We start from the raw sequence: 23,221 nt of genomic DNA on the forward strand, positions 1-23,221 counted from the left end.
ATGGACTTGTTTCTGCCTGATGAAATTATCTGCTGGCAGCCACGTGCGTGGAAACCAGTAGCACTGGTTTGGGGATTTTAGCACGCCAAACGCAATTCAACTTTAAAAGTGAGCCGAATTTGCATCTGCATCACATCATCTAAAAACCATTTGAGTTCATCAGGTTATAGGATGACCTCAGTCAAAGACTATATAAGTTGGATGTGATCTTCATGAATAAATAATGTCAATAACTGTTTGTTTTTTTTGTTTTCTTTTGCTGTTTATGTAAATCAGGAGTGGACAAAAGCCCACAGGCCACAGAGGTTCTGCCAAATTGTGTATTCCGGCCTACTCAACATTTACATAGTCTTCATAATTTATTGCAATATTTTATCTGTTAATATTCCAAAATTGGTGAATTAAAATGTATTTTTCATTCTTTAGATGTTCATCTTTTTAAATAAAGAATTAATTTCTCTATTTGTAGCTAAAGTAATCCCCTTGCTTTATAATTACTATTGATAATTAATTGGATTTAAATTAACTACTCATTAAGAGTACAGTATACCATTTAATAATAAATTAACTCATTATGTAATAAATTAAAAAAATGTTGACTATGTTTCAACTATCCTTGTAAATAGTATGATAATACTTAAATCATAAGATAATGATTGTTTTGATTGTAATATTAGTACTTATTTAATTATAATTATTACCCAATTGTTTATCCCCAAATGCATTTAAAAATAGTTTAAATGTTTGTAAAATAGATTTTTAATTGTACTTCATTAGATTATTAATGATGATATAATTGTCACATTTTTTTACTTTTTGCACACAAATCATATTTATTTTATTAAATGATTGGTCAATTACTTATAATTACATTTGCAATAAAAAATAAATTAGTATATGAGAACGAATTCTTTGATAACGAAAAAATAATTTGACTTATCTTTACAAGTTTACATTTAAACGTTTTCATCTACAAATGACTCTTGTTTCCTTTTTAAAAATCAACCACAACTTTCCAATGCTGGTTGCTCTGCCACATGGAAGTTAACGGCTCGCCTCCTCCGTCTCAAGGTGGACATCGAGATGGACGGCAAGATGCTCAATTCTCACGGCGTGGACTTCCTGGACGGCCCGCTGGGTTTGGATATCGACGAGAAGGACCTGGACGAGGAGGAGACCCGCAGAGACATGGCCAAAATTCTCAAGGAGCTCAAACAGAAGCATCCTGACAAAGAGGTGAGAGTTTTATTTGTCCTGAGGTCTTTTTTTGTGTGTGTCTGCGCCACTCCGACAGCAATTGATGATGCGCAGGACGGTAGAACTGGTTTGACAAGGTCCTGACAAGGCTCTTTGTTCTGTTCAATTGAGGACCGGCACCAAAAAGTACAAGATGTCGAAAGGATAATGTTCCTCATTAGCACGAGAAAACCCATCAATTAACTTTTTAATGGGAATGCCCTTTTGCCAAAATATTTGTTTGTATATTTTGGGTTTGACTTCTTTAATCGTAATGATTTTACACCCACTTGTCAAACTTTAGTGACTTCTTGCGTGGTGGTATTGGAAACTCATGGGGAGCCTGAGACTCCCTCGTGACCAAATTTATCCCTCTGTGTCCAGATTGAAAATGAATGGCACTTACACAGTCACCGCCAGTAAATGCCTATAAATAGTCAATTATTTTCACTGGTAAAGGCTGCACTTCAATTAGTGCAGCGGATTTGTGTATGAGGCACAACATAAACAACATTGTGGGGCTAATCACTAGCAACATGGTTAGCTAATGATAATCAATGCTAGCACAACAGCACTGCTTACCTTGATATTGACAGTGCTTCTGTATATTGCTTGACAATGGAGTATTTCTGGAAATCGAGGGTGTTGGTGGTGATGTAAATTCAGACCTATCAGAAACGTCTGTTATAAATGTTAGCATTAGCATTAGGGTGGTAAAATTCTGGAAAGTTTCAACGTTGGAATCATTCAGAAAAAGAAAACCACAAAGTGTGCAGCCTTGCAGTTTCCAAGCTTGTCCGCCTGAATAAGAGTCGCAATCAACTCGTACGAATGAACAAGCGGTAACGCTAAGCCGTGTTGATGAATTCCGACATTAGGCGCACTCAGAGATTTAATAACGCCATAAAACAGATCATGCAAGGCTTTGTGAGGCATTACACGGCTTTCTTAGCAGAGCGTCCGAGGTATTATTTTCAGTTTTCAGCTCCTCAGCTTTATGGTGTCTTCCTCACTCCGTCCGCCTTCTTCTTTTACGAGCGCAGCCGTGTCCCAAGATAGTCTTGTTTCCAGTACGAGTGCATTTGTGAGGTCGTCTTCTCGGGATGATTTAAGTTCACCAGCTCTGTTTTAGATCTTATCTGCTGATATAATACCTTTGCTATACCAGATACTTTTATGATCTGGCTTGACATGCCAGAGGAGAATACAAGGACGACGGGAAGGGAAGAATCTGAATGATCTTATCTTGTTGCGGAACAGCCTTCCCCAAACTGCTTTAAAAAGCACAACGTATCTTATGACGTATCTTACAGCCTACATATTGTGGAAAATTGACTTTTTAATAGCTTGTATACAAATCGTTGCGTCTCTGGAGTGCCTGCTCACCAATCAAATGTGAAATTAAACAACCAAGTACATCTTTTGTTGTCAGCCTGGTATTTCATAATGTGTCTGTGAGAAAGCCACTCAGAATTTTGCCGAATTAATCCATCATCACTGTCTGAAACGCTCTCAAATCAAACCCAAATCAAAGCAGCTTCATTGACATTCGTTGGATGCAAAGATTAGCGTTAGCTTCTGATAAGCAGAATGCATTTGTTTTCTCCCAAGGTCTCTGAGTAGTCCCGATTCGCTCACTTTCCAAGCTCTCGCATCTTAGCTTAAATGAAGACGACTTGCCCAAAGACCAAAGATAGACTACAAAAATTGTCTCTTTTGTGTGTGTTGTATCAAGGTGGAGCAGCTAATAGAGCTGGCCAATTACCAGGTCCTGAGCCAGCAGCAGAAGAGTCGCGCTTTCTACCGCTGCCAGGCCACCCGACTGATGACGGGCGCGGGCAACATCCTGAAGAAACACGCCGCCGACCAGGCGCGCAAGGCCGTCAGCATGCACGAGGTGCGCTCCGACGCCGGCGACAATGACCCCATCTCCAAGGTGTTCTTCGAACCCGCCAGCTACCAGTGCCTGGAGAACTGCGGCACGGTGGCAGTGAACGTCATGCGGCGCGGCGGCGACCTTGCCAAGACCATTTCCGTGGAGTACCGGACAGAGGACGGCACGGCCAACGCCGGCTCGGACTACGAGTTCACCGAGGGCGTGGTGGTGTTCAAACCCGGCGAGACGGTCAAGGACATCCGCGTGGGAATCATCGACGACGACATCTTCGAGGAGGACGAGAACTTCCTCATCCACCTGTCCAACGTGAAAGTCCTGACCTCGGAAGGCGAGGAGCCCGCGGAGGACGAGTCGGCCAACCACGTGGACTCGGTGGCCTGCCTGGGCCTGCCGGCCACGGCCACCGTCACCATCTTCGACGACGACCACGCCGGCATCTTCACGTTCGAGGAGCCCGTGTTCCACGTGAGCGAGAGCGTGGGCACCATGGAGGTGAAAGTGCTGAGGACGTCGGGCGCCCGCGGCGTGGTCACGCTGCCCTACAAGACGGTGGAGGGGACGGCGCGAGGCGGCGGCGAGGACTTTGAGGACGCACACGGCGTGTTGGAGTTCCAGAACGACGAGATCTTGTGAGTAAGCACACTATTTTGTATGCTGTTGATGAGGAAGCGATGTGGTCACAACAACGGTTCGCTCAACTCTGACACCGACCGACCTTCTTCATTTCTATCAATCTGTCCACTCTCCTTTGCGCTTTGGTTTCCATTAGGATTCTGTTTTTTGGTTTGGCTGAGGGCAGAGATTTGGGTCTTTGTGCCACATACCAGGCTGGAGTCTGACTTGAGTTGCCAGTTTCAGGGCTTTGGGCCAAGGGTAGAAAGGAACAAAATATGAATAGAGTGGAACCTTGACTTAAAAGTGCCCCAACTGAAAGTTTCCAAAGTTACGCATTTGCTTGGTTGTTGTTGTTGTTGATGCTTTGTGTTGCTACAAGTCGCTCAATTGAAATGAATGCGCAATTACGGTACCATAAGTGTGGAGTTAGTGGACAAGTAAAGCCGCAGCTACTGGTTAATTTTCCGCTGTTAATTTCAAAACGAAATCTAAGTTGTGAGTAACAGCATTAAGTTGTGTTGCTGACGAGAAAGCGAGGTGCGATGTGCTCTTGCTAGCTGCTCCGGCTAAATCCGGCATCGCTCGCCGGGCTTCACACCTGCTGCCAAGTCGCTGTCACTCGCCGAGAAACTCGTTTGCTCACCCAAAATAAGAATTCGTGGTATGTTTGCGGAGTGTGCTCTCTGAGCCACCGTAGTGAACGTGCTTCTAACTGCATGCGCTTTGGCTGCATTAAATTGCTATAGCGACATCTACTGGTCACTTATTGCACACTGTATCTTTAATAGTTATTAAATTCCCTTTTAATTGGTTTGTCATAAGAATCGTTTGACAACTCTGTGATTGACATATACATGGCAAAATACGGGTCGAGGGGATGGGACCTGAGTAAGACAAATCAGGTTGGTGGAATCCATTCATTCATTCATTCATTCATTCATTCATTCATTCATTCTGTGACTGAGCAAGAGAGTATGACTTGATTTGCCTAAAGTAAGGAAATGAAAGGACAAAAATTGAGTCCAGAGTTTGACTTGCTTGATTTTTGCCACAGTAACTTCTGACTTCCTTGAAACTTGAAGGTCAAGATTTGAGACTTACTTGTGACTCACATACTGTATGTGACTTACACCCATCAGTGCTTTTTGGAGTCCACTGGGCCGCTGTTTTAATCTGCTCAGGGTTGCTATCGATCGCCAGCCTCCCTCCCGCTCTGCACGCTCAGCAGGTTCCGTCCGCTGCGTGGCAAGGGGGTAAAAGATGTTGGAAAAGTGGGTTATTGGTTGCACGAATCTTAAGCAGCGAGGAATTAAAAGCAGGAGCATTTAATGATAAATCACACGGAGCAGATTGCCCTGAGAACAGCGCGGCCGATCGATAAGCTCGTCAACTTGGCGCACACCAAAGGCTAACCGCCGTTTTCCAGATGACTCGTGCGGGGAGCGTTGCAGGGGCAATCATTAACAGTCGGACTCTTTGTTTTAGGCACTGGATGCTTTTCATCTAACAAAAACTAGCCGTTATGAACTGGGACAAAAGTTTATTTCAAGTCATTTTTGTAGATTTCTATTGTGCAAGGTGGTAGTTATCATAAATGGGAAGGAACGATCATATTACAATAATTGTAAGATACATCTACTACAGTATGTTGTGTGCGCATATGAATGAGGTTTTTTTTGACTCTGTGGAGGATTTCTAATTGTTCTATTTATTTCATTTGTCCAAGTTGGTGGTTATCATGAATAACAAGCAAGGAAAAATCACATTGTCATAATTATATATCTCATTTACATTACACGGACAAATGTGTTTCCAGGACTTTGTGACTTTATAGATCATTTCTAGTCATGATGTTTATTTCGATTGTGCAAGGTAGCGATCATGAATAACTTTCAATAAATGATATTACATTTAATTATATGAGGTTGACATTATGTGCATGTGTAGGCTGAATGTGATGTGGATTTTTATGCTTTTGGTTTATTTGTCGTCGTTCTGTTGATTTCTATTGTGCAAGAATTAGAAGTATGATTTCCTGATTCACATGCAATTTTACACTACAATGTATCCACACATCAGTGTATGACATCCACTGGCCTTTGTTTTGACTTTGTGGACTCTTTCTATTCGTTCTGCTTTTTTTCTGTTGTGCATGAACAATTGGAGAAACAAGCAACCTCATCAATCATAAGACACATTGTGCTCACTAATGCCCATGAGTGACCAAGCGTCCCGTAGACTTCGTATTTTTTTGTTTAGTTTTTTTTGTGACTGTGGGTTATTTATAATAGAGAAAATTACAACGCACTGGTGTCACTGTTGCACTAACTTGTGCTATTGACACACAAACTGAAACTGCCTGATTACAAGGGGATTTACTCCATCCTGCCCCGGGGAGGGATTATTATATTGTATTTTTCTGAAAGCTTCATTTTAGCCTGGACTCACACAGAAGCTGACATTTAAAGGCATCGCCAGTAAAGAGAAAACATGTTTGTCTTTTTTTTTGCCATAAAACATTTGCTTTCTTTAAATGCCTATTCGGGCATCCGATCCTGTTGGATGACGGGAGAGTCAGCGTCGTAAATCAGCCCTTGCGGTAAAACCCCCCGGCCACCCTCTCTCGCCCGTTGGGGCTTTACTAGACTGCAATAAAGTTCACAACTTTGAACCGATGGACCTTTTCGCCATGGCGACCGTTCGCTGCTTTATGGCCAACACGCGGGAACGCCTACGAGCATTTCGACCGGTCCATGATTGGAGTGTTGGCTCGGTGATTATCTGTTTAAAACTCCTGCTTGCACTGTTTCTCATGATTGCACAGCCTTACAGCAACATTTCTGAATTTATGGATTATTTCTAGTGTTTTTTTTATTGCTATTGTGAAAGTTGGTGGATATTAATAAATTAAGTTACCAAGGAATGGTCACAGTGTAGTAATTTTGTGACCTGTCTACACTGCTCTGCTCGTGATTGATTGCCCCATAGCCTTTAAAAAAAATAATTTGCTTCTGCTTATTTTTGCTGTGCAAAATGAGTGTTATCATAAATAAAAGGGAAGGAAGAATGGCATTACAGTAATTGTATGACACGTCTACTTTGTGTCACTGAGTGTCTTGCAGATGTGTTTTTTGAAAGTTATTTTTAGTGGCTGTTTATTTCCATTGTGCAACGTGGCCAATATCATGAATAACTAAACACGGAACAAACGCATTACGTCTATGTTCTAAGTGTGCCAAAGGTTGTTTGTTGTTTTCTTTTTCGACTGCCTTATTTTCTCCCACGTGGCCATTGTTGGAATGTCTGTTAAAAGTGCCGGCAAAGTCCTGACGCAGCAATTAAAATACCTTCATTAAGCGCTTTAGCATGTTGTCGTTCTCTCCAACTCCCTGGTGCTTTTGTGTACAGGGCGAGGTGAGTACGTACGTCAATCATGTGGAGTGTCTCCAGAAGTCTTCAATTGAGTGTGTGAGACAGGGTGAATAATAGATGGATGGGGCAGGGAAGCTTGACTTTATAGACCTCCCCTTTCCACTTTTATGCTAATCAATGCTAGCAACCGTATTGGAGAGATGCACAACCCTAATATATATGCATGTACACTTATTAGTGACCATTCCAGTGTGTATTAGGGCTGAGTATTGCCGCCAACCTCACGATATGATACATATCACGATACACGGGTCACGAAACGATACGTATCACGATACACGGGTCACGATACGATACGTATCACGATACACGGTCACGAAACGACACATATCACGATACACGGGTCACGATACGATACGTATCATGATACACGTGTCACGGTACGATACGTGTCACGATACACGGGTCACGATACGATACGTATCACGATACACGGGTCACGAAACGATACATATCACGATACACGGTCACGATACGATACGTATCACGATACACGGGTCACGATACGATACGTATCACGATACATATGTATCCCGATACGTGATCTCCGAGACGATACGTATCCCGATATTTTGCATTATTTTACTTGCATTTTATAATAACAGTCATATGTATACCTAAAGGATATGTTTATTATGCTGGATGACAAAAATGTTTTTGTTAGTAGCTCGTCTGGTTTAGCACCAAGCGGCATGCCTGGTTTAAATGTGCATGCACTGCAGAGCAGGGAGCAGTTTTCACATACACACAATTAATTAATAGGCATGAGTCGATATGAGCAAAAATATCAAAGTATTAAAATTACAGCTCTAAAATGTGCTTATTTGAAAAATTGGGGAAAATAAAAACAGCATTTTTTTCATGTAAAACATTTTATTTCGTTTTTTAAAACAAAATATAGGAAAATTGGTACATTGAGTAAGTTTATAAGTAAATAAATGTTGATATTCTTCATCTGCTTTAATTTTTCTTAGCAAGACACAGTGTCCAATCACTGGTGAGCTATTTTTGCATTAATTGAAGGCAATTAACTTCAAAGATGCTGCTGGTTTTTATTTCTTCGGTGCAATGCAAGCTGCAAAGACAAACATTAGCTGCCTATTTAAAGTTAACGAGCAATATCGATTCTGATGCCTGCGTATCGATACGTGTATTGTAATGAGGCCCGCAACGATATAATTGCCGTATCGATTTTTTGAGCACACCCCTAGTGTGTATCCTGCCTCTCGCACAAAGTTAGCTGCGATTGGCTGCAGCTCACTCAAAAGCAACCCAAATGAGGGCAAGTGCTGCAGAAAATGGATGAATGAAATTCCTCATACATCTCAGTTCCCGTTTTTGCCGGGTTTAAATTGGACATCTTGAAGTGAATGTGTAATCTTTACGCTGCAACCTTACTACCACGCCTGGCATCTCCTGATGGAAGCTTTTTATCGAGAGCACCTCGCGGCACACTTCAGCTTCTATTTCTATAAAACCTGGTCCAGATGGAATTGGTACTGGAAGTGGGTCAGCGATTTCTTTTTATTGAAATGAGACACTCTGATGAGGACCGCCAGCTTGTTGGTTAATGACATCTCTAATAGCTCCACGCTAATAGTAGCATACACGGATACGACCAACTTACAAGCACGCGTGTCGTGTTTGTCTAGAGTGAATTTTTAACCTCGTGAGCTAGAAAAATGCACTTGATTCTAGACGCACACATTCCTCCGCACCATTTATGCAATTTCCATAAACAGGCAGGAGAAACGAGGTGCAGATTCAAATGAGGTCCCTCCTACACAAACACGCACGCACTCAGGCACACGCACACACGGCAGACTGGGACTTTACACCACAGTAAGAAGCACAGATTGGCCTTTTGAGATGCACGTTCACCAGCTACACAAGTGTGCGGACGGTATGTGTGTACTTAGTTTGAGGATTTTCAAGCAATAGTAAAGATTTTTCATTATCGCTTAGAGAAATTGTTTGCACAAGCACTGAAAAGTCAAGGACACTGACATGTATTTCGCCCTTTAGCCACGGTACCTATAAAATTACAATTGACTGCTTTCCTATTAGCCATCTTACACTCTTGACTACTTCTCCAAGTACCACTGTGTTGTGTTAATACTGTTAGGCTTATTATACCACATCCGCCATTCCGTTTTCCTTCTTTGTTTTTAGAATTGTACAGGGTCAGGCTGTGTTTAGCCACCCCTGGATTAGAGCAGTGAATCCAAAGCGGTAGCATCCTTTAAACAAAGTAATAAAAAGCTGGTGGAATTCCCTGGCTAGCTCGCCTGTTTGGGCTAAGTGGCTTTAATGGATGACGACGTCGTGCAGACTAATTGTGTCATCCAAGTATGGATGGATGGATGGATGGATGGATGGATGGATGGATGGATGGCACACTTGTGAACGTTTCCATTGTGAGGATTTCGTCACTCGGTCCAACTTGCTAGAATTTAACGACATCAAAGTTTAACAATTATTTTAGCGGCTAAAATTCAAATGTTAGCGTATTTCTCAAAGAGTTTTGACAAGACTAAACTTGCAAATATTTGCAGGCATGTGCCTCCAGTCAAAACCCCCTCAAAAGTCAATCAGTGGCACACACTGGAATGTCAGAAAAAAATTGCCCCCAGGTCCAGTTTCACCAATTAGGTCGGCGTGTCAGTCACAACAAGACGCACAAAAAAAGTCATTTTGATTTGAAGCAGCCATATTAGGCGAATTCCAGGGCTCGTATATAATAATTCGCACATCAGAGTCGTATTATTATACTCCTATACGCCCTCCACACAGAACCCGTTGAAGTGGAATATGACACAGTGTCCCACAATCAAGACACTCCATGACATCAGACAATTGCTTTCGACACAACTGGGCGTGAGAAGTGAATGTCAGGTGGTAAACGTCACAGAGCTCCGTTACATCTCTGGTAAAACTAGTTTTTACTTTAAACACAACTTGTCAAAGTGTAAGTAAAAGTTTAGCACTAATGATATTCTTCTATTCTGGGTGTTGGTCTTCATTACTCAACTAGTCTAAATGCAAAACACATTTTGTGTGACGTGTTTTTTTTTTTTTTACCGTCCTGCTTTCAGCGCAGTGTTGCCGCGGGTAACGGCGCTAATAGCGGCATCATTGTTCGACCAACTTGTAGTAAGAAGTTGTGATCATTTTCACACTCTGCTGAGACTCTCTGTCTCGCTCTTATTCCATGCTGCTTATTGTACTGCACTGACACCGAGGAGGGCCTCTGTGAAATCAATGGAGGGGGGGGGGGGGGGGAAAGGGTTGCAAGAAGAGGTGCGACAGAGTAATCAATGCAGAGAGACGGAAAAGGATGAATGCAGAGCAGAAAAGACTAACAAGCGCGGGAGAGAAAAACACTCACTGACAACAATGTGTTATGATTATTTTTTGTGATTCTACATTGTATTTTGTCTGCGTTTGGCTGGCAACCAGCTCAGGGTGTACTCCGCCTACTGCCCGAAGCCAGCTGGGATAGGCTCCAGCACCCCTGTGACCCTTGAGAGGAGTAAGTGGTTTTAATAAAATGGATGGATGGATGGATGGGTGGATTTTGTGTACCGTATTTTTAGCACTATAAGGCGCACCTTCAATGAATGACATATTTTAAAACTTTTTCCATATAAAGTCGCTAAAGTAGAGGCTGGGGTTAGGTTATGCATCCATTAGATGGTGCTGCGCTAAAGGGAATGTCAACAAAACAGTCAGATAGGTCAGTCAAACTTTATTAATAGATTACAAACCAGCTTTCTGACAATTCCATTGACTCCCAAAATGAATAAACAGCTGTTTTATTATTTTCTCTGAGGTAAAGTATTAGTGTTAGCTAGCGATCCAAGATGGCGGGACCTTCTGCGCATGCGCCTCACCGATCGTGCAGGGTCACGATAGCGTCTTGACAGCGAGACCTGTTGCGGCTCAATATTGATCCATATATAAGGCGCACTGGATTATAAACCGCATGGTCAGCTTTTCAAAAAATTGGAGGCTTTTAGGTGCGCTTTATAGTGCGGAAAATACGGTAGCTATTTTTTAACTGCTCTCATTGTGATGCAATTAGAGCTACCCAAAATGAGGCTAACGTGTTCTCAAGCTATGCTGCGGTTCATAATTTTTAAGGGATTGTTTTTTTCTTATTATTATTTTTTTTTTGTGAGGATTCGTTCAAGGTCATAAACTGTTGCTGAGACGTTGCCAGACGTTCTCCAACAGTTTTCATGGTCTTCAAAATTCTTGATGACAAGAAAAATGGTCGATTTCTAATACTGTTGGTGAAGTCTGGCAAATGTCTGCAATGGTTTGTGACCTGAGAATAAGGTTTAATAATAAGAAGATTAGCAGATGGGTTAGGATTAGGGATTAGGGTCTGGGATTCCATTTTCCAAATCAGTGTTATGGTTAAGATTTGGGGTTTGGGATTAGGGATTTAGGGGAGATAGAGATAAAGGGTAGGTGGTAGAGTGAGTCATGGTTCGGGTTAGGATTTAGGACTCTAGGCTAGGTTTAGGGATTTGGAGTTGGGACCCTTGTGAGGAATAAGCAGTTCAGAAAATGCACGATGGATGGAGTTAGGGGATGGACGTAGTGGTTGGAGTAAGTTATGGATGGGGTCAGAATTAGGGGGGGGGGGGGGGGTCGTTGAGATGTTAGGATACAATTTTACTGTTTGACGTAGGGATTAAAATGGTTAGGGTTAGGATAAGGAGGTAGTGGCTTGGGGTTCTGTTTAGGATTAAAAAGGCAATTTCAATTAAAACAAACAAAATAATGCTAATGTTTTGTGTAGACTTAATCCTGAATATAAATGTTGCTTCATTGCCAGCTCTGTTAGTGAGACGTCACATCTTTTCTGGCCACTACTACTACTTCCTCCTCCCTTTTGTTTGCCGTTGTATTCATTGCAATTGGAGAGCGAGTCACTGACTGCGCTTTGTTCTTAAAAATAAGCTCCTTTTCTTCTTCTTCTTCAGCTCCAGCTCTGTCCTCCACCTCAACTCGCTCCACTCTTTCTTCTCTTAAACAAGAGATCCAACACAACCAGCAATAATTCTGCAGTCGTAACGGCTGGACGCTAGCTGTCGTCGCTTGTATTTGGTGCGTTACTACACCTGAACATATTCCTGATTTCCTTGCTACTGTGCGTCCATTGTGTGTTTACAGCACGTTAGCATAGCATGCATATTTGGTGGGTGATGAGCAACACGAGAGGAGCTTGTCCAAAAAAGGACAGGACCAGAAAGGGGCTGTGGTACAGATGCGCTCCTTGTGACATAAGATAAAAGCACAGATTGTTCAGTGAGATGAAAGCGCACTCCAGATTGCGCTCATTTGTGGCTGACTATATTTACATGCATTTGGCAAAGTGGAGAATATTCACGAGGGAGCGTTCCCTTTGTAAGACAAACACTTTTTGTCACTTTGCTCAGACCTTCATGTCAGCAGTCGGAATCTAATGAGCACTCCAAGCAGAACATTGCCAATGATGTGTTATAAAAAAAAAAAAACTATATGTCTGGTCTGTAATCTATTAACTCATTCACTCCCAGCCATTTTCACAGAAGTAGTCCCGTTCGCTCCCGGCTGTTTTACTGGATTTTGACTGATTTTGCAAGGCCCAGAGAATATTGTGTTTTATGGCTATAAAAGCATGGAACCTATCAAAAGAAAGATTAAAGTCTCTTCTTTCATCAGGAAAAAAAAGTATGTTTCTATCTGTTTCCGTTTTGCAGCAATTAGCATTAGAAGAGAGCTAAGTTTCATCAGTTTTCACAAATCTATTTAAAATTGTAAGTAATTGAGCTTTTTTTCCTACATGGCCCTGGTTGATCTCCTTTGCTCTGCTGCCACCTGCTGGCCGTTTGTGTAATAACTACCATTTCTGCAACCGTTCTTTGCAGTTGAGAGGCTGAATCAAAGCCTTCTGTATGCTCTAGCATAAAAACAAAAAAACAAAAAAAAAACGTATGAATACGTCTTTGGGACACTTAGAACATAAAAAAAAACGTATTTACACGTTATTGGGAGCAAATGAGTTAATTTGTCAATCAGGGGTTGGAGGATGGAAATGAAGGGACACGGAATGCCCACAGAAAACCTGGCCACTACAGCCGAGTGGAGACTCTGGAGTCGTTGCCACAGTTGCCAAGTACCGATACTGTAAATTAACGACAGCCTTGTTCTCCTTTATTGCTGTTGTTTGTTAGCACTATGGCTGGTGTGTTTTATACAGCAAATTATCCACAGTCTCCACTAAACTGCAGTGGCTGCCCTTAGTCTCCTATTGTTTAAAAACAAAACAATTGCTGCAAGCCAAGAAGTAAGTTAAGAAGAACCTCTTTCGCCTCCTTTGTTGTCATTTATTAGTGTTGCACGCAGTGTGTCAATTCATCCAATAATCCACATTCTCTGCTTGGCTGCAGATAAAACAGCCACATGACGAGAAGTAAATGCAGGGGAGATTATTGTTCCACTCCATTGTTGTTCAAGAAGGGTTCAGTATGACAAATACTCCACAGTCTCCACTTGGCTGCAGTGGCCAGGGTTCCTGTTGCCCTCAGTCTCTTCTTAATTTAAAAAAAAAAAAAAAAAAAAACATGCCAAGAAGAAATTTGAAGGGAGCCTCATCCTCTCATTGCTGTCATTTGTTAGCATTACAGCATGGTGTATTCAATACAACAAATACTCCACATTTTCTACTTGGCAGCAGTGGCCCAAATTTTTGTTGCCCTTAGTTTCTTCACAGATAAGTATGCCAAGTACGTAAGTAAAGAAGACCCGTTTTCTCCTCTGTTCATGTAATTTCTCAAGTGTTTCTGATGGTGTCTTCAATACAGCAAATACTCCACAGTCTCTACGTGGCTGGAGCATCCCGGTTTTCTGCTGCCCTCAGTCTCTTCTTGGACAAAAAAAGTAAAATGTGGATATGTTTAGTGGACACATAGCATGTTTGGACATATTCTTTCGAACATGTGCAATAAGCAACAACTTTTATTATTCTGGCAAGACAATCAACTGTACATGCGGCTGTTTTATCCAAGAGGAGACTGAGGGCAGTGGCAAACTGGGCTGCTGAAGCCAAATGGAGACTGTGGAGTATGTTAATAGGACAAAGCAACAGTGCCCAAGTTAAAAAGTGTACAGTTCAAGCCAAGGGTATGTCCAATCTGTCCAAATGCATTCTGGAAGTTTTTACATTAGGAGCAATAGGAACACTTTTTTTTGGTCTTTTTCTTAATTAAATCAGCAACTTTTTAATTTATGTCTCTTCTAAGCTGCGGAAGAGTCGCGACTAATCAGCATGCTGAGGTAATAACGTCGATAAGGTTTCCGTCCTTTAAGAGTCGGATGATTTGCATGCAGCTTGGCTGTGTAGATGAACTTGACATTTAGAGAGCAAAGCTGGCGATTTGCAGCTCCTTCGACATGGATCTGACATTTTCCCGTAGATGAAGACGTATAGCGGGTAAGGATGTCGGGAAAAAAAAAGTGCCGATAACTCAGAAGAGAAGCTGATTTGTGCCGCTTAGCGACCCAGATCACTGCGGTGGATCAGAGGTGAAGACTGGAACCGGCTTTATGGATCTGACACACGCAAACACAAACACGCGCTTGCTGCAGTGTAATTTAATCTGCTGGAGCTCCAGCATGCGCAATCCCAGGCTTAAAGATTTGATACCAATAGTGCTTAAAATAAGATCTTGGATGTGTGCATGCATACTAGTTAGCGGTGTAACCAACACTAAACCATAGAGCTCTTTATGGGTAAAAACAAGCAATCGTGACGAGACAAGAGAGAGCTAACAAAAAATGTTTTGCCAAAAGAAAACAATGAAAAACACCATAGACAGGAGAATGACTAACATCTAAGTCATGTTAGTTATGCCAAGTTATGTTATTAGTAGGGATGTTCGATACCACTTTTTTTCAGACCGATACCGATACTCAGACCCTCAGTACTCACCGATACCGATACCAACTGCCGATACCAGTAGTACATTTTGACAAATAAAAAAAATCACTAAAAGATATTTTTAAACAAATATATTTCCTTTAATTTTGACAAAAAAAAACAGCACAGTCACTCTTCAGTAGTCTTACCGCTCAAAATAAAACACAAAAATGCTCTTTTAGTTTAAGAAGTATTTCCAAACCGGTGAAGTTTTGGTGAAAAACTGCTGCAAGCTAGCGCCAGTCACAGGCAAGGAGGACTCACTTAACGTCTTCCCCCTCTGCCATCGGTCGCTTGTACCCGTCTGCGTCACGAGTACTCGAGTACTTGAAAAAAGGCTGGTATCGGCCCGATACCGATACCTGGTATCGGTACTCGCCCGTCCCTAGTTATTAGTTATGTTTTTATAAAGTACAATATTATAGAGAGCTATATTCCTTAAAAAAATATATATAGTGAGAAGTGGGATATTGTAACGGTTGTGCCTTTTTCACGCGGAGATCCATAATAGTTGCAAACATTCGAGCCATACATAGCATTTATTTGCATGTGGCTTTTAGACAAAAAAAAAAAAAGACAGTAAAGTATAATACTGTTGCAACTGTTTGAACTTTCACACAGTGACTCATTAATGAGACAAAATTCGACTTTAATGAGGCAAAATTGGTTTATTGGACATTTTAGTGTTTTAACTCTTTGACCGCCAAAAACGTTTAATAACGATTCGTAAAATCACGATGTATGCCGCCATAAACGTTAAATGATGTCAACTACGTTTTTTTGTTTTGTTTTGTTTTTATATCAAAGGGCAGTTCACCCTCTAAGTGAAGCACGCGCTGCCTGGTCAATGAGTAGCGGAATCAAAAACACTCACTATCAATGGCCAGCAGATGGCAGCATTGTATCTCTTTTAAATGGGCTCATTGCGTATGAAATTACAATGAAACATGATGAAATTGAACATTTTCAAGGATGATGTAAATGGTCAAAGCCTTTGTCATATTAAAGCTTTTTTTTTTTTTTTTTTTTGATAACGTGCGGCAGTAAAAGAGTTAATATACGTTTTTTTTTTTTTTTGTATGTTCTGTAAGGTTTGTAATTGAGCCTGACCGGTCTATATATTGCGAGTTTTTCACCACTATACACTCGAATTTGCACATGCACACACTTAAGTCAATCGTGGATGTAAACAGATCATCTTTTTCTAACCGACTCCCATGATGATGAAGAGGAGGAAGCTGAAGAGAAAAGCCTGGGGCCGTCTTCTTCCTCTTCCTCCTCTCTCGTGAATCGTCTTCCACAGTTTCCTTCAACCGCTAACTTTCTCTCAGGGGTACTCGACGCCTTTCATGGATCTGCGCTCATTGCCTCGTTGTCTCTTTGAACAATATGTACGGTTTCTTTTATGTGCAATTACTTGTCTGCTTTTAATCGACAATAAAGCACTGGCTGTCACATTTTGTTACCGTAAGTATTGTTAATGACAATAATTTAAATAATTATATACAACACCATACCCTATTGTGTATATATTGTAAAATAAATCAGATTATTCATTCATTTTTTTTGGCCGCTTCTTCCTCACAAGGGGTGCTGGAGCCTATCTCAGCTGGCTCTGGGCAGTATGCGGGATACGCCCTGCAAGTCTTTGGAATGTGGGAGGAGACCGGAGTACCCGGAGAAGACCCATGCGGGCACGGGGAGAACATGCAAACTCCACCCAGGAAGGCCGGAGCCTGGACTCGAACCCGAGTCCTCAGAACGTGCTAACCCGTCAACCGCCCAAATCAGATTATATAAATTAAAATTATTGTGCTTGGGTTTTACATTCAGCATTATTTTCATATTTTTATATTATCATTGTTATTGTAGTAGTGTAGTCGAACAGTGTGATGATAATTGCTGCTTTTTGATAGAATGAAAACAAAACAATAATTTAATAGAATGAAAACAAACAATTTAAATAAAAAATTATTAAATTAAAATTATTATTCTGCCATTTCCCACCACCAATGCCATTTTCATGTTACTGTTTATCTGACTTCAATAATTCCTGATTTTAGGTGCCTAACATCTGTGTCGTTTCCCCTCCAGTACGAACGCTCGCGTGGCGGTATCGCTAGCACATGAAAGCCGGACAGCTGGTGCATGAAATGAGTCTAAATTTTAATGTTTGCCTTATAGTCTCTTGGCATACGCCACCATTATAGCGCGTACAAAGTCAGTCTGGGAGCCTTACACAACGGCTCCGACACATCTTTACAAGTGCATGAAAGTGAGACGCCATATTACAAGCGAGCCCCCAAAGCGTTTTAGTCAAATATTAAAGCACCAGTTGGTCTCGGTCTCCCTTCAATCAGCACGGGATTTTTTTAATTTATTTTTTTTCCTACCGTGGGCGTCACGGCCGTAATATTAGTCCAGATTGCCAGCGAGTGGGAGGAAATTACAATGAAAGCACGAAGAGATGAAAGAAGCCTAATGATGTTAAAAGCGCGCACGTATCGTGGGCGGTGTACACCTGGGTTGAAAGGTCACGGTTTGATTCACAGTACAAGGGACGGTATGGCTCCAAAATAGGTAAAGAAAATCCATCCATCCATCGCCTTGACCGCTTATTCCTCACAAGGGTCGCGGGGGGTGCTGGAGCCTATCTTAGACTTAGACTTGACTTTATTGATCCCTTTGGGATGGCTCCCTCTGGGAAATTTAGCTCAGCTGGCTTTGGGCAGAGGCGGGGTACACCCTGGACTGATTTGCCAGCCAATCGCAGGGGTAAAGAAAATCTGTGATATAAAAAAGGAACAATTTCACATATTTGAAAATGGAAAAGCTGCCAAGCGCAACTAGTAAATTCTCCAATAAATCTGAGATTCTCAATTTGAAATAGTGCAATTTGAGAAGATAAAACTCTGAATCTTTTCTCTTTAATAAAGTCCACCAAGTAGCTTTTTTATGGACACAGCCAAGTGTAATTTCATAATTCATAACAGCTCTAATCGTTTCTTTTTAAAGAGTTATACAATTTGTCAGGAAAGTAATTTCATAATGTATTAAAGTTTGACTATTTTCTTTTTGGGAAAGTGCAAAATCAATAGTTTGTCTTTTTGTCGGGTTCACAAAAAAAAAAGGAAGAAAGGTAATTTAATACCACATTCAAGTTCAAATGTTTTCTTTTTAGGAAACTAACTTCTTTTTTAGCAAATGAATAATGTAGAAAAGTGAAAATTAATAATACAGGACAGCAACAATAGTTTGCCTTGTTTTTAGGAACCAAACTATGCAATCAAGTGCAATTTGACAATGTCTGGTAGCATCAATCTTTTCTTTTTTAAGAAACATTAATAGTTTGTCTGCTTTTTTATGAAACAACCAATACAGCCAAGTGTAACATTACCAATTTGAAAATTCTGAATTATGACGCTGCAAATCACTATTTGTTATTCCTTTGGTTCAAGCTGAAGGTATACTGTAGTGTTATAAGTTGCTCAACATGACGTCTGCTGGTGAGATGCCGAGCTGCACTGTGTTTGTTTGCTGAGTAGTAGACATGTGACTTGAATATGTGGCAAGTATAGTTCCGGTCTCTTACTCTTTTTTTTTTTTTCCATTGTTGGAACTCGCTACGCTTCTGTACCGTATCGAATGTCCCCATGCATGCGAAGCAATATTGAGTCAGACTGGTTAGCTTGTTGGTCCGAATACATTTGAAATGATTGAAACAAAACACATCTTTGTTAATACACTCTTTTCAAAGACAACGTGCAATAACACAAAAGGTAATGTTCACGCTAGTACACACACACGCTTAGAGGACAATCAGTGTGCGTTAGCCACCCCGCTGTTGGGTGAAAGCGTCTACCAGCTCTGGTTGTGATTCATTAAGTGTTTCTCAGCACACCTGTGGGGAAACGATCAACAGCAAACACTGACATCGACTGACTCACACACACAAACACCGAGGTCCAAGTTTGATTATTTGATTACAATAACTGCGATAACAGTTATTGTTGCGGTGTATGTGTTTAAAAACATGAATTAAAAAAAAAAATCTAATTAAATAAGTAGTGTTGTTCCGATACCGATACTGGTATCGGCAGAGGTGCCGATACTGCATAAAAACAGAGGTATCGGTATCGGTGACTACTCACAAGTAACATGCCGATACCATTAATTCCAAAGCTAATATAGGATTTTGGATGCAGCATCTTGTGTCTTGCTGGTGCACGACATTCACTGATATGTGACATGTTCACTGCATGCCGATCTAAGATATCCTATTGGCCGTTGAATGCTCTGAACCAATGGCAGGACAGCTTTTTCATGTTGAGGAAAAAATAACTTAAGTATCGGTATGATATCAGTATCGGCCGATACTGCAAAGCTGGGTATTGGTATCGGTATCGGGAGCCAAAAAACAGTATCGGAACAACACTATAAATAAGTAATTGATTTGAACAACAATGTTAAGTAGTATTGTTTTGTATGTATCTGCCAAACAAAATATGATGATATAAAAATAATTGACCTTAAAAATGAGCAGTTATTGTGTTGTTTTTTTATTAATTAAAAGATCGATTAAAATAAATACATTTAAAAAAAGGGAAATAAATTCACCGTAAATTAAAACAAAAATCTAAACTATAAAAATAATAATTTTGCTTTTTTTTTGTGTGTTTAGTTAAAATGATGAAAAAAAAATGACAAGGATTTTAACTTATATTTTAACTTTGAGCAGCGTAACATACAGCAACACTAAGCTAATTTCTATGCTTTCCTTGATGGGAATGTGGCCCCCTGCCAAAATGGCCGTCACATGACACTTCCTGTATATTTGTGACAACAGTGGCATAACCTGGAATGTGTACTGTTTCTGGCACTGTGCTCAATTTCATCCACTTCTACAACAGACTTTGACAACTACTTTGCAAAGAAACATTTTGAGTAGACTGGACACTAGTTTTTTTGTTTTTTTTCCTGTTAACTCCGGAGTCTGTTGGTCTAAGTCTGTTAAGTCGCGCTACCATTGTATGCATAATAAAGGGACTGAGCGCTTCCCTTCCAGTACCTTCTTCCACTGCACTCGCTTGTCTGGTCCCCACTGAGTTTCTTAGGGTCAACTTGTCATTCCTGCACAGTCTAGGGATAGACCGATTATCGGCCGGGCCGATTATCGGTGCCGATATTTGGCAGTTTGACAAATATCGGTATCGGCCTTTTGACCAATCTGAAAGCCAATAAAGCGGGTATTTTGAACACATTCTGACAATTTGTTCACCTTCTGCAAAAATCTTTTGAAACTTTTTATGAATCCTGATGAAAACCCCAAATTTGCTACGTTTGCGTTCATTTTTTTGCACAGTGAAATACAGGAACTTTTCATTTATGGATCTATTTCAATTTCCACTTTATAAATAAGGATGCTGACACTGGGAATTCCCTACATGTTTTATTTTTAAGAATAAAAAAAAAATAAAAAAATAAAAATTAAAAAAAAAAGAAATGTTGAAACTCCCTGCAATTTTTTTTAAATATAATTTTTAAACAAAGCTGCCAATATCGTTTAAAATTGAAAAGAAAAAGTACTTTTTAATTTTTACACTAATATTTTCTCTTCTACAGCAAATAAATATCGGCTTGAAATATCGGTTATCGTTCTCCTTGACTACTAATAATCGGTATCAGTATCGGCCTTGAAAAAGCCATATCGGTCTATCACTACTGCACACTCACAACCACACATCGTCAACACATACGCTCTCCGGTCCACTCCCTTTACCTCGGCTCGCTCGTTTGTCAGCTCTGCATTATGCGGGGAAGGAAGAGGCTGGGGCTGGTGGGGGGGTAGAGGGGAAATGGAAAGAGCCACAGTCTTGTTTCCATTGCTTCACCCAGAGGGAAAGCGAGAGAGGGAGAAGAAGCCGCGAGGAAGATGGCAAAGTGACAAACGTCTGGCCGTAAACCGGAGCCAAGAGGAGGAGGAAGGCGGCAAGGGACGGTGGGAGAAGAATATGTAATTAAAGCTGTGATGAGCGGCCTCGCAAAGCATTTCTCTTGCTTGTGTCTGGACGGGTGCTGGAGCTCTTAAGCGCGCACTTCCCACTTGGTGCCCACTGTACATGTGATATGTTTGACGTTGGAGTTCGGGGATCTATCGCGACACACTGACCATTTAAAATGGTGGGGTCACCAAACCTTTTTGGTACCGATTAATGCAAAGGGATCCCAGTTTGAAACATGACTATGAAACAACACATTTCCTCAAAATACTATTAATCATATGTCATGTATAACAAGTAATGAAATTCATTTTTGTAAAGATACTGAATAATTTCATTATTATTTCAAGTTTGCAGCACCTGAAGTTAGGTCAAAAGGGAGAGAACAATGGGCACAACAAAAGCCATAGCAAAAACAGCAGTAGTCTAATTGTCTAAAAAACAAATCTACATTTTCAAAGGATCACTTCTACAACATTCGTAAGGGATCACAATGACCCCATTAATTGTGGAAAAAAAAAAAAACGCATTCTCATGTTGTGCAATTAATCGAAATTCAATTATAATTTCAATTATTACACTCCACAGATACAAAATCAGCATAATCGTAAAAAAAAAAAAAAAAAAAAAAAAGATTATTAAAACTAATTCTTTAGTTGTTTGAGTTGTTTAAATTTAAATTTGCACCTTTTTTAATTTTAAAATAATTTAATAAATTTTGTTTCATCCAAAAGGAACTTGCATAATTCTAGTGTTTTAAAGAGTTTTAAAGGCTGGGTCTTCCGTTTTCACTCAGGAAAATGCACTATATAAATACAGGATATATACACATGAACTCCTTCTTAATCTACACCTCTGGGCTTCTGTTAATGTGTGGTGGTGATTTTTTTCCTAAACCCCCACCCCCTCAGCCTGTATTTTGCCATTTTGTGTTTGTTTTGTCAACAGCGGGACGTTTCTGTGGACAGACAATTGTTTACCAGCCAATCGCAGAGCGTGGCGTGGCGGGGGGCGTGTCTACAGACGGGGGTGGGCGAATTTTTTTCACAAGCTTGAGTGAGTGAGTTAAAAAAATAAAATAAAAAATCCGTGTGTGCTGTCAAGTTGCCGCGGGAATTGTCAAGGTAGAAGCAGATTATGATCAGCAAGGAAATGGGTGAGAAGAAAGGCGATAATGTACATATTTTGAGAAGCTAGCAAAGGTCAATCGCCTAATTCATTAACAACAGAGACTCTCCACGCTTAATTTTTCAAGCTATAAATCCAGAATAAGAATTCTAAATATACCACAAAAATGAGCATGACAGTTCACCTGAGGCCAGTGGGTTTTTGTTTCCATGATGACCGAGGAAGGAATGAGGGGGTTTGGAAAGTGAGGTCCAGAGTGTATATATAAAAATAAAAAAATGCTTCTGAACAGACAGTAAAAGCATTTTCACTCATGGAGGCAGCACTTCATGCACTTGTCAATTAGGGAGTGGTAACGCGAACTCTAATCAGTGCATCCAGGAAACTCAACGCAGCTCTGCTTAGCTTCTGCCTTTGACATTGATAGCATTTCACGCAGTGTAATCTGGCTGACCATGGCTTGAAAGTGGCGGATCTTCCCCCAGCCTAGATGCCAAGTCGTGGTGCAGTATTTGGTAAATGAGCCAAATTCAGAAGACTTACTCGGTTGTTTAATTTCACACTTGATTTGCTGTCAGCCACTCCAGACACAAATGTAAACGAGCATGGAATGGCCGTCCCTGATGGTGACCCAGTGGCGCTTGATAGCTGCTTGAGGCTAAGAGCGCTCTTGAGTGCGATGTGTCTCAGAAGAGCTCACTTAACATGACTGACCTCCACTCACAATAGCTGCTATTGATCTGCTTGAAATTCCCTCACACCCTGAGCGTGTTTGTGCTTGTTTATGTGCGTCGCGGGTGTGTGTGCATTAAAAAATGACGAGTGAATGTGTCGGCTAAGTTTTGTGCTGCAAGGACCACTTTTGGTTTTATAATGGAAATATGGACCTCCAAGGACCACATGGGTAGTTTGCAGGACGGTCAGGTTCTTTCCAGGTCATTC

The 23,221-nt window shown here is 40.9% G+C and overlaps 1 protein-coding gene across 2 annotated transcripts in view; it reads left to right on the plus strand.

Annotated features, from left to right (window-relative positions):
* Positions 1-23,221, plus strand: part of slc8a1b (solute carrier family 8 member 1b) — a 108,141-nt gene that overhangs the window by 12,913 nt on the left and 72,007 nt on the right. For both annotated transcript variants that reach the window (XM_077494400.1, XM_077494399.1), the window contains exons 3-4: positions 1,072-1,236; positions 2,972-3,762. In XM_077494400.1, coding sequence (XP_077350526.1) covers positions 1,072-1,236; positions 2,972-3,762 — 956 coding nt within the window. The remainder of the gene's footprint in view (positions 1-1,071; positions 1,237-2,971; positions 3,763-23,221) is intronic.

The sequence above is a fragment of the Festucalex cinctus genome, chromosome 14 (assembly GCF_051991245.1).
Source record: "Festucalex cinctus isolate MCC-2025b chromosome 14, RoL_Fcin_1.0, whole genome shotgun sequence".
In the NCBI taxonomy this organism is placed as follows: Eukaryota; Metazoa; Chordata; class Actinopteri; order Syngnathiformes; family Syngnathidae; genus Festucalex; species Festucalex cinctus.